General features: G+C 40.7%; 1 protein-coding gene across 2 annotated transcripts in view; it reads left to right on the top strand.

The window, feature by feature from the left end:
* Positions 1 to 506: 506 nt before the first annotated feature.
* The window catches only part of wnt4 (wingless-type MMTV integration site family, member 4), a 30288-nt gene continuing 18565 nt past the window's right edge, over positions 507 to 12229 (top strand). For both annotated transcript variants that reach the window (XR_005208697.1, XM_037783640.1), the window contains exon 1: positions 507 to 1060. Coding sequence is in view for 1 of the 2 variants with exons in the window: in XM_037783640.1 (XP_037639568.1) it covers positions 846 to 1060 (215 nt within the window). In the remaining variant the exon portion in view is untranslated. The remainder of the gene's footprint in view (positions 1061 to 12229) is intronic.

Raw genomic sequence — 12229 nt, 5'->3', positions numbered from 1 at the left:
TGTCTTGAAATCGATACAGTAACTTTTTTCTGCCAAAAATTCAATCAGTGTGAAATAAATATCTGATACGGGACAGAGCAGGTCAGGACTCCTCAAAGTTTCTCTTTTAAGGGGATCAGTGATAAATTAATTATTATCAGACTACAAATGGAAACCAGAACGCTTCCGATACCAAAATCGTCCCGTTGACTACAGATTCTTTATAGAGATTACAGTAAAACGCTGCATGACTTCCTCTCAGTCAGAATTACATTTCCCCACATGGCTCCATGTAGGTTATTTTTATTTTATTTATTTTTTATTTTGGTCCTTTCAAAATTACAAACTGCAGGTGTGAAAGTGACCAAAGACACGCCTGCACTGCTGCAGATGTTCACAAAACTTCTTGATGTTGAGCAAACACACACACACACACACACACACACACACACAAACACACGCACACACAAACACACACACACACTATAAGCCCGCCTCCTTCATCTCTGCCTCCTCTACCTCTCTCTCCTCGCACCGCCCCTCAGACTAAAGTCAGCACACATCTCCTCTCAGCCAGACGCACCGAGAGACGGTGAGGAGAGAAGAGGAGAGCTCCGTGCGTATTTACGCGTGTATGTGTCCGGAGAGGAGAGTTGGAGAGTTGGAGAGTTGGAGAGCTGCGGCGCGCTGACAGGAGCTTGTCTGAGAGCAGGAGACCCAGCAGCAGCAGCAGCGGGTGATTAGAAACCTCCAGAGAGGAGGAGGAGGAGGAGGAAGAAGAACCAGAGACGTCTGTCTTCTCTTACTGACTGCTCATGGGACTGGAGAACCGGACCGGACCGTGAAGCTGCGCGTCTCTCCGGTGGATGATCCACTGGATGCGGGACGATGATGGATTAACAGCCTTCTGCAGGACCCCACCGCTTCTTCTTCTTCTTCTTTGTGTCCACCTCTTCCTCGGGATTATTTCATCTCTCCCTGACCTCCCTGACCTCCCTCTCGAGATGACCGAGGACTCTGTTCTGCGCTGCGTCCTGATGCTCTGCTGCGCGCTCCTCTCGGCCAACGCGAGCAACTGGCTGTAAGTTTGGACTCCACATTTATAACTCCTGATTCTTTTTAGAGAAGTGCACCACATCATCTTCTCATCTTCTTCTGCACGGTTAAGAATTTCCCAGTAAAATAACAGTAAAGAACTGATGGCAGCAGGGTTGCCTTTATGTCACTGTTAATGAAAAATACTGTTTGAACTTTATTAATTTCAGTTAATTTAATGTTTAAAGACACATTATATAGTTGTTTTTCACCTTTCTTTTACATTATCTTACTGATTTGTTTTAATGCACTATTTATTTTTTACATATAACATTATTGTTTGCCTAGATGAATAGACTTAGCAGGTTACAGACATAGGAATAGTCACACTAAATACAATTAAAGGTTGTTAGGAAAAAGGCTATAATAGACTTGTTGACACTTTTCCCAAAATGTGTGTCTCTAGCTGCTACAAGCACAGAATGCAAACCAGAACAACATGTGATGAAGAACAATAAAGCTAATTCACTGATTTTACAATCATGTACAATGTACACGCCTCACATGAGCAGATCAGGTCCCAGAATTAAAACAATACTGCATGAAACTGTTACTGATGATACTTTAGACAATAACAGCAATAACAGGTTAATACTGTTGAAATCCTGCTGTAAATTAACAGCAATTGTTTACAGTGTGTCCTCCTTTCCCTCCAGCTCACTGGCTCTTCAGGTTAATTGTTAACCATCACAAACACATTCTCTCTCTCTCTCTCTCTCTCTCTCTCTCTCTCTCTTTCAATTAAATTTTTTCAATTCAATTTGCTTTATTGATCATGACTGTCAGGTTAACAATATTGCCAAAGCGTCAATTCAATAATAAATAAAAATAAAAAAAGAACAAGATAAAAACAAAAACATATATGAATGAATGAATGAATGAGACTTTATTTCGAACATAAAATAAATAAAAACAGATACAAAATAATAACAAACAAAACAAGAGTAATAGTGTTCGAAAAGGAGCAGGTTATATTATATTTCCCTACCCCTTTCTCACTTCTCCTCTAATAACTCATATATCATAGAATGATAATATAATATAATATATAAACTATCCCAGATTTATTTACATCCCAAATTAAATATATGAACAGCATCCCAAGTTTATTTACAACCCTCATATCCATCCGGAGTTAAAAAGTAGATATAAACCAACCCCTAACGCAGCCTTATCACAACCCGTAACACAACCCTTATCACAACCCGTAACACAACCCTTATCACAACCCGTAACACAACCCTTATCACGACTCTTCCTCAACCATATACCTCCCAAAAATATATATTCGTATATACAATTCATTAAGCAAATTACAATATATAGATATTTAAAAAGAACATGCATGTAAATGGAAGAAAACAATAAAGAAGTAATTCAAGTTTGTTTTGTCAATAAAACAAACAAACAAATAAAAAACAATTAATAACAATATATTGCAATATAAAAGGATAAATATATATATATAAAAAAAAAAAAAAACATGAAGTAGAGGAGTAAATAAAAGGTAGAGTGTGCGTTACATCTATTATGTGTTGTTGTTGTGGTTGTCTCTTAGGTTGTGACATCACTGACGTATCCTGCAGCTTCTATGCTGATGACTCTATTCTCTCTAAGTAGATGTTGTATTTTATTTTGGTCAGAGAGGGAATCGAAATCTTGGAGTTCACATTTAATTTTTGTAAAGAAGTTTTTCCTAATTTCTTCATATGTGCATTGTAGCAGGAAATGTCTCTCTCTCTCTCTCTCTCTCTTTCTCTGTCTCTCTCTCTCTCTGTCTCTCTCTCTTAATAATTTACCAACACCGCTACACCCCCCTTACCAAAAGAAAATCACCTACAAGTGAAAAAGCACATGTTCTTTTGGGAAAAGGTGCATGTTTCCATGTAGGTATTACTTTTTTTATGTGAAAAATAAGTTTTATGTATGAAACTAATACATTTAATAGCAGGTGGAAATGTGACGATCATTTGCAGCCTGAAGAAAATATATATATAAGTTCAGGGTCAGATGGGATTTTCTTTTCTAAATGAACATGTCTGAGGATAACCCTCAACCCCATTTGTTCATAATGAACCATAAGATTTGGGAAATTCTGCAGTCAAGACCTCGCGGAAAGAAGTTTTTCTTTTTTAAGTGCAGCCTGTAAAACTTAATGCGTTAATTTCCTTGTAAATGGCTGAGAACAAACTGTGAAACTGAACCGTTACGGACCAATCAAACCTCTGACCTGCGTTCTTAAAAACATTATTTCATAATCCTAAATTCATATTTTTTCATCACCAACATCCTCATGAGGAAGGCAGAAGCTGATGTTGTTGATATCAGACAGGTGTGTGGGGGGGCATTAGAGCTTAAGAAACAATTCAAAAAAATATTCTATTATAAAATTAAAACACATAAATATCCCAGCAAATTATCAGTGCAATCATCATGATACAGGGGTTACGATTCAATATCTTGTGACGTATCGCGATACTGAAAGCAAGGCGATATGTTGCGTTCTTTTTTCAAATCTAATTGTAGGAAAACCGTCATAAGTCACTTTGTCAAATGGGGACTAACATCATTAAGCTACACATGAATACAACGGGACTCAGGATCCACAAGAGTCTCAGCTTTACAGTCATCATTCATTTATGCAGTATGCAGAAATATTCAAATACACCATTTTAGAATAGGTGAAAATAACACATTTGTACTGCATGTGATCATCATAAAGTGGGTATCTCTATAAAGGGGAGACTCGTGGGTACCCATAGAACCCATTTACATTCACATATCTTGAGGTCGGAGGTCAAGGGACCCCTTTGAAAATGGATATGACAGTTTTTCCTCGCCAAATTTAGTTCAAATTTGAAGCGTTATTTAACCTCCTTACCAACATGCAAGTGTGACATGGTTGGTACCGGTGGATTCCTCAGGTTTTTCTAGTTTGATGCTAGTATCTTCATTCTAGCTTTAACACTGATTCAATACAGCTTTTTGGAGAATTGATACTTGGTATCGCAAAACATAATATCGCGAAACTCATGTGTATATTTTCTCACACCCGTACTGAATACCAGATGAATATTACAGTGATACTAACATACTCAAAATACCTAAATGAATAAAGTACACTATTAGTTTACCAGTAGAGGCCATAAACATAAAAGTATAAAGATATATCAGGAGTCTATATATTTTATTATTCATTCATGTATTTGGTGTGTGTGTGGTGTGTGTGTGTGTGTGTGTGTGTGTGTGGGGGGGCTCCAGCACACAGTGTGACTCTGTAGTTGAACGGCACAGTCAGTGCCACCTCCTCCTGGGGCCGGTCGGTTGGGTCGCATGTGTGTGCCTGCTCTCCCGGCAGCCTGTGGGAGGTGGTTAGGTGGGTTTCTGCATTCCTCCGCAGGCTCCGCTCCATTTTCTGCTGCCATTCATTCCTCTCAGCTGCACAAATTTACACGCAGCGCTCATCATTTACTGTCGAGGACGGCCTTCCTGTCCAGAGAGTCGAGGCTCGGGTGGTACGAATTATAGCTGATAGGTATTAGTATGAGACACGATTCCCTAGAGGGGGGCTTAAATTATGGCTGCTGTATGTAGACTTTTATATTTCAATTCCTCTGTATTAATACTGTTATGAGATGTACACTAGGATCACTACAGCCGTTGCATGTTTACATCAGGATGGCGCTGCAGACGTCCTAATTGATATCAGTGACGGATTCATCAGAATAAATCAAATTACAGTCTTGCCAAACAGCAAACAGCTTGAACTCTGTCGCTGAGTGCAGCAGGGTAATTGTGCTGTTTGGGGCTGAAGGCGTGGTGACAGCAGCACAGAATAGAGGCATGTACAGGCAGGCTGCCGAGCTGCCAGTCTGCTCGACCGGGATCACACTGCCGAGGAAAATCTGTTTGCGTCTGTACACGGACTGTATCTCGAGTCCTCAACACCTCAGCAAACCCTCCAGCTTCAGTTTCAGCAGGTACACTCTCTAAGGGTCAAAGGATGGGAGGCCATTAGGAGAGAGATTACTGCTGTTAGCCTGGAGCGTACAGCATGCTACAGCTGACCTACTGTATATTACCTGGATCAGCTGGTCATGTTACTGATATAACTGACTGGTCTGAATGTGTTTACAACAGTATGATGTCATAACAACAGTGTGGCCGTTCAAAACGTGCGTTACTACGACAGTTCTGCATCCAAAACACAGTCACAGTGGAGACTCATTACTTACACCGTCCAGTTCTCTGTGATATGTGTGCTTATTGTTGTGTAATAAGTATATTATAGGGCTGTCAATCAATTAAAATATTTAATTGCAAAATAATCACACATTTTTTATCTGTTCAAAATGTACCTTAGAGGGAGATTAGTCAAGTATTTAATATTCTTATCAACATGGGAGTGGGCAAATATGCTGCTTTATGTAAATGTATGTATATATTTATTATTGTAAATCAATTAACAACACAAAACAATGACAGATATTGATCCAGAAACCCTCACAGGTACTGCATTTAGCATAAAACAATATGCTCCAATCATAACATGGCAAACTGCAGCCCAACAGGCAACAACAGCTGTCAGTGTGTCAGTGTGCTGACTTGACTATGACTTGCCCCAAACTGCATGTGATTATCATAAAGTGGGCATGTCTGTAAAGGGGAGACTCGTGGGTACCCATAGAACCCATTTACATTCACTGATCTGGAGGTCAGAGGTCAAGAGTCCCCTTTGAAAATGGCCATGCCAGTTTTTCCTCGCCAAAATTTAGTGTAACTTTGGAGCGTTATTGAGCCTCCTTTGCAACCAGCTAGTATGACATGGTTGGTACCGATGGATTGACCAGGATTTTTAGTTTCATATGATACCAGTATCTTCACTCTAGCTTTAAATCTGAGCCCGCTACAACATAAAAATTGCAAGTTGCGTTAAAGCGTTAAAGAAATTAGTGGTGTTAAAACAAATTTGCGGGTTGTTTTGTTGGTTTATGCGTCCTGCAACTTCATTGAGAAAGTGATAAAGTAGATTACATTTTGTTTGCACAATTAATAGATGTTTGATTTTATATTAAAACCAGAATGGATCAAGCTGATAAAACACACAGTATTTGAAAGATTGTGAATTTACACCAAACATTGTGGTTTAGAAATGTATTAAACTTGCGGTCTTCAGTTATGTTTGCTTAACATTGTTACCATTAGTCATGCCAATAATCCACTTCCTTTTTCTATAAGCTGAATACCTTCAGTGTTGTTCTGATAAAATAAGCAATATTAATTTGTCACCTTGGGATTTGACAAATTGTGACAGGTATTTTCTCTTATTTTCTGACATTTTATATATAAAATCATTCATTTATTAATCATAAAAATACTCATAGGATTAACTGACAATGAACGTAATTGTCAGTTGCAGCCCTGTGTTGTAGAAATATGGCAGATTATTATTGTTTCACACATGAAACGTGTCTTAAAATGATGATTCAGAAGCCTTTCTAACAGCACTCGGCTGCTCTGACGTCACCGTTAAACCGCAGCCTGTTTGTTTACCTGTAGCGCTGCCCGTCACCTTCAGGGAGCCGGCAGCCAGGATGCAGGATCACTTTGCCAAATCTCTGCGGCTGCTGAGTCATGTTTAGTGTCCCGCTGCCGAATAGGGGATTTTGAATGTTACTTTTCATTAGTTTGTCTGTCATCACCCTCCTCCTCTTCCTCCTCTTCCTCCTCTTCCTCCTCCTCCTCTTCCTCCTCCTCCTCCTCCTCCTCTTCCTCCTCTTGCCCTGCTCCGACTGGTTCTGCTGCACCTGCAGGCTGCTCCAGGGCTGCTGCTCTGTGTGTTTCTGTGTGTATGATTTCTTCTGATTGAGCATGTAAACTGGCATCTTCCCCAACAGTAGCACACACTCAGTCATTACCACACCGGCTGCACAAGAATGGTAGCCACTTACACAACGCACGCTCTGTGTGTGTGTGTGTGTGTGTGTGTGTGTGTGTTTTGAAATCAAATCAAATAATCTAGGAATGTTCTGGCTATTGAGAAACCAAATGAATTAGCAAGAGGACTCTCTGAGGCCTTCACTTCACTTCAATGGAAGGAGGAACTCAGTTGTTTTAACCCTTTCAGTTACTTATTACAGCTAGACACCGTGTCCACACTGAATACATTCAATTATGAACTTCTGTCCTACGTCATGTAACAAACCACGTACATATCGGCTGTGAGCTCCACATCAGACTAGAGACGTAACCACTTTAAAGCATGGGTTAGCAGTACTTGCTATCTACGTTTGTAGCCTCCTTTTTAAACAGAGAACACACGTTTATATTGTGATATTTACTGGAAATGACATACAATAGGATACAGCCCGCCGTGCGTCTTGCTCGTGCCCGGGACAAGATGCGACAACACCCTCAGGCAGTGACACAGACAGGAGGTGAGATACAGTAAACAGGCAGTTAAACAACACATTAATCTAACTTTATTAATCTAACCTAATTTAAGTTAATAAAGACTAAATGTGGATGTTTCTCTCATCAGTTGTTGTTTCTGCTCAGCCTGCTGTGTAGTGTAACATTAGCCGTTGTTAGTTTCCACAATACTTAACAAAATAATCCAAACAGGTAAAAGAAATAAGATGTAAGAGGAGCACAGGATGCTTTTCTTCTACGATTTTTAGGCCAATTTTCTCTCATTTTGTTCTGTTGAGTGAGATTAAAAACACACACAGAAGGCAAACGGGAGCGGATCAACACGAGACTTCGTACTGAAATACTGGAGTGACGGCTCATATTTCCCGTAGTTTCCATATTGTCTCTATTGTGCTGTGTGTTTGTGTTTTCTTTTAACCATTAGTGAGGTGGCTGTTACATCTCATAGTGACAATAATCAAGTTAATGTCCTCAATTACATCCAGGACAACTGACAGCTCATTTTATATAAACTAATCAGCTGTTCCTCGTCCATGTTGAGGTGCTCTCATCAAGAGCAACAGAAAAAAATAGGAACAGGGCGTCCAACAAAAGTTCAACTCAAAACCTAACACTGACGCTGACGCTTGCTCGCGTTGCATCCAGTTAGGACACGGTGTAAATGTAAGAGATTCTCTTCTGTAGTGATGGCTAGCGACCCAGAGACTGTAATTACAGGTGCATTTTTTTTTTTTACATTAATATCTTAGTTTTTTATTCATAAAAACAACAAGACTGATGCTGCGTTCACACCAAGTGAGAACCAAACTTTTTGTGCGGCGCAATTACAGAAGAATTTGAATGACGAAACGCGAATATGCAAAATCTGCTCATTCGCCTATTCGTGTGAGTTAAATTTTTCAACCGGAGTGAAAAATTTGTGTGACGCTGTGTCGCAAAAGCCTGTCAGCGTCGAGGTTCTCCTGCTGTCGCCACTGACGTCCCGACGTTGTTGAACCAGAGATGGATGTCAAAGTTATTGTAGCTGTCTGTGGTCACCTAGACCTACAATAGTACATCATATCTGAGACCGGACCAAACTGTGCATTAATGTATGTGTATAAACCAGTGACTGTCTATGATATAAACAACAACGTTGCTGCCGTAACATACTCATACGAGCTTGTAGTGAAGGAGGTTAAATAACGCTCCAAACTTGCGTTAAATTTTGGCGAGGAAAAACTGTCATGGCCATTTTCAAAGGGGTCCCTTAACCTCTGACCCCTCTAGTTAAAATGAATTTGTGTTAATGCGTTATGGCGTTAACTTTGACAGCCCTAATTGTAATTACTGTAAAAACGTTGCCCCGGTTACCTGTTGTTTTGCACGGACACACTTAGGAAGGACTGGCTGGACCGGTCCTCAGGGAGTTATTAGTGGAGAGAGAAGTTTAAATTGATTTTTCATGGAGCGTGTGTGAACTGTTTTCAATCTCCAACACGCCTGTTGATTTACAATCCAGTAGAATCTGTAGAATAATTCATTATAATGTGCACAGCGGCTATAGAAATAGACAATATTCTCGCCGATGGTCTCATTTACTTACGTCGGTCATATAGAGGCATCACTATTAAACTATTGAGACTGTTTCATTACCAGTTAAAAGTTCCTCACAGTAACTCTAAAGAAAAAGTAACCAGAGTGGTTTTGAATAATTACTTTCACCACTGCTGTGGCAAAAGAAGGATTACATCTGGCATCCGTCTAAAGAAAAGGCAAAAAAAACAAAACAAGAGCAGCCTCGCTGGGTTTCATTTATTTGTTTAGTTAGACTGTCATGAATCTGCTCTGGAGAAAGGATTAGATCCTCATTTATTTGCTCAGGAAAGGACATCCCTCCCTTTTAAAACCTAGAAAGAGTTGAGTGTTTGCTTTTGAAACACTTCACTTTCAGTAGGGAACAGTGTCAACATGAAGCAAAAGATCCGGCAGCAAAGTAACCGGAATATGGAAACAAATGTGGCTGGAAGTTCGTATTATTACTCAATGTTCTGGTTTAGGCAGAATAGTTTCCCTGGAATACACTGCACGTTATTACTCAGCATCCTCAGCAGCATCATGATGTAACAGCGTGTCATCGATGTCTCTTTATGTACTGCAGGATAAGAGACACACGCTGGTCTCTCTTTCTGTTTCTGAGTGGAAGTGTGTGAACATCCATGCACGTGTCCTGGATAACCATGGTGAGGTGCTAAAGAGATGGCAGCTGATGGGTAACCAGAGAAAGCAGAGACCTTGGCATTGCGGTACACACTGGCGCCTCACACTTCTTTACACACACATGTGGTAAAGCTGTGTGGCGTGTTATTTCGAGCCCTCTTGTCACCAGAGTGTGTACAATTATCGTGGCACGCTCGGTAGTCGCTTGGGGAGAGTCGCTCGTGATGTTCCAGATTACCGCCACCGGGACGGCTCTGAGTTGCATGGCTGACGAGGAAACACCCGGGTTGCTGACAGACGAGAGAGACAGCTCTGGCAGATTCGCTGAGAGGTGCAACGGGGCTTTTAGGGAGACATACGTGAACAGCTGATTGCATTTCTGAATGTATGCCGGAGCTTCTGTTGTGATGCGTCGGCTGGTGAGCAAATAAAACAAGGCAGGAAGAGTGATTTTCCTTCAAACGTCTCGATCATATGCAAATAACCGGCCGAAGACATATAGGCCAGATAGGCCATATAGGCCATATAGGCCATATAGGCCATATAGGCGGTCGCCCAGGGCGCTACCTTCTGGAGAAGAGGTTTTTTAGTTTTTTTTCCATAAATCTGCTAAGAAATCATAGAAAAAGATGCTCCTTATTAGTGATGTCACGGTGAGGAAAGGTTAATAAACTCAGGCTAACACCGGTGTTACCCGATTGCACCGAACATTTTACAAGAACAGATGACGCTCAATATATGTAGAGCGCCTACTTTGATCTTTAATGTTGGATGGCGTCGAGCTTTCACTGCGTTGCACCGCGCACACCGGCTGTGAACGAGCCGACGATTGCATCATTAAAGTTGTGGTTCCCTTACAGCGCTGGGTTTAAATCTGAAGTATCGCCAAATAGGCGCTTTTGCTTTTCTCTCGTCCGATGCGGGACATCGAACCCGTTGTCACTCCCAACTCGTCAAAGACCAGCATCGGAAACCGACGCACGGAGGCGCCCTTTAGCAACAGTATGTGACGAACCGGGCTTTCAACTAATTCCAACGTGAACCCACCCGTGACGTTATTTGACTGTCGAAGCAAATGACGTAGTATTAATAGCGTGAGAGTCCGCTAAGGGCGGCAAACAATCACAAGACTTCCAACCAAGAGACCGCTGTTTGTGTCCCGTGTGAAACTAAAAGTAATGTTGATTTATTTTGTCACATCATTATTTAGTCAAGTGACTTGTTAGTCAATGAAGTTAACTTCGACCACGACCGTTTCCGAACCTTAACTAAGTGGTTGTGTTGCCTAACCCTAACTTCCCGTTAAAACAGAAGTTTATTTTGAAAGGGCTCCATGAATGTAACGAGCGTACATTGACACGCCGTCCCCGGTCCATCCACAAGTAACGCAAGAGGGGTTCCCCGTGCGTTGGCCTCCGATGCCGACGGGCGCTGACCAAGAGGCGGTATTTGACAAGTTTGGAGTGAGTTTGTGTGTGAAATCTGACTCCGGAGCAGACACTTTCACTTTCAGTTTGTAGGTGGGTAAGTAATGTAATCGGTATATGCCCGACCACCGTGTAAACCCGACCACCGTGGCAAGCATACTCCTTATATAACTGCAGAACTTTCCTGAGAATCATCATGTTTTTAAGTTTTCCTCAGTATCAAAGTAATCAAGTGTCTGTACATCCATGGGTACATTGCAAACAAGAAATGCTAATAACTGATTCTGCATACTTTGAATCATGCCAATTTGCATGTATTTGCTTAAATCAAGTTCCTGTCCAGGGGTTAAACTCCTTACTGCATGAGCAACATTTAAGGATATTTAGGGTGTTTGACTCTGAGGTTTATAGTCAAACTAGATTTTACCCTTTAAGTTACTTAGTCCATGCTCATTTCATCTTCATCTTAAAATGAAAACTTTAGGGAGTTTAAAAGGGGATTCTGTTCAGTAGTGATGGCTGAGCACCAGATAGGTGAGAACTAATGCTGAACCTCACACACAGAGAGTTCTTTATACATACAAACCTTGTGTACAACACACAGTTTATACACGCGTGTTAAACTGTGTAAATAGTTAGCAGGAATGGAGCATGTCCAAACCTGCCCGCTGCACATGAATGATTTCAGTTTTTACAAGCAAACGTATCTCTAAGCATCCAAACTGGATGTGAAAACAAACATCAGTTTGACACTGTAGAAAAAAAACGTATCAATAATGCATCATTCTTTTCAGCTTTTTTTATTCAACAAATTGACAGTATAAGAAATCAAAGCTTTAGTCTGCAGTAACGTAAAGTCATCCTGTTGACTTGATCACTTTCCTCTTTCATTTGAAACTTAAAATTGGCATTTCATCCAAATTAGATTCTATCCCTCTGAATCTTTTCCTCTGACAATAGGCCATGATAAACTAAACTAATAGAAGGAATGAGTCCTATAACCCAGAGATGAGTGAGCATTTCAGCACTTCCTGTTCCCTCGTCTGGAAGTCAGTGGGTTTTTAGTTAGATGCCTGAAATAAGATCTGTGGTTAAAA

Source organism: Sebastes umbrosus, chromosome 1 (assembly GCF_015220745.1).
Source record: "Sebastes umbrosus isolate fSebUmb1 chromosome 1, fSebUmb1.pri, whole genome shotgun sequence".
Taxonomy (NCBI): Eukaryota; Metazoa; Chordata; class Actinopteri; order Perciformes; family Sebastidae; genus Sebastes; species Sebastes umbrosus.
This window is presented reverse-complemented; position numbering and strand designations above follow the sequence as displayed.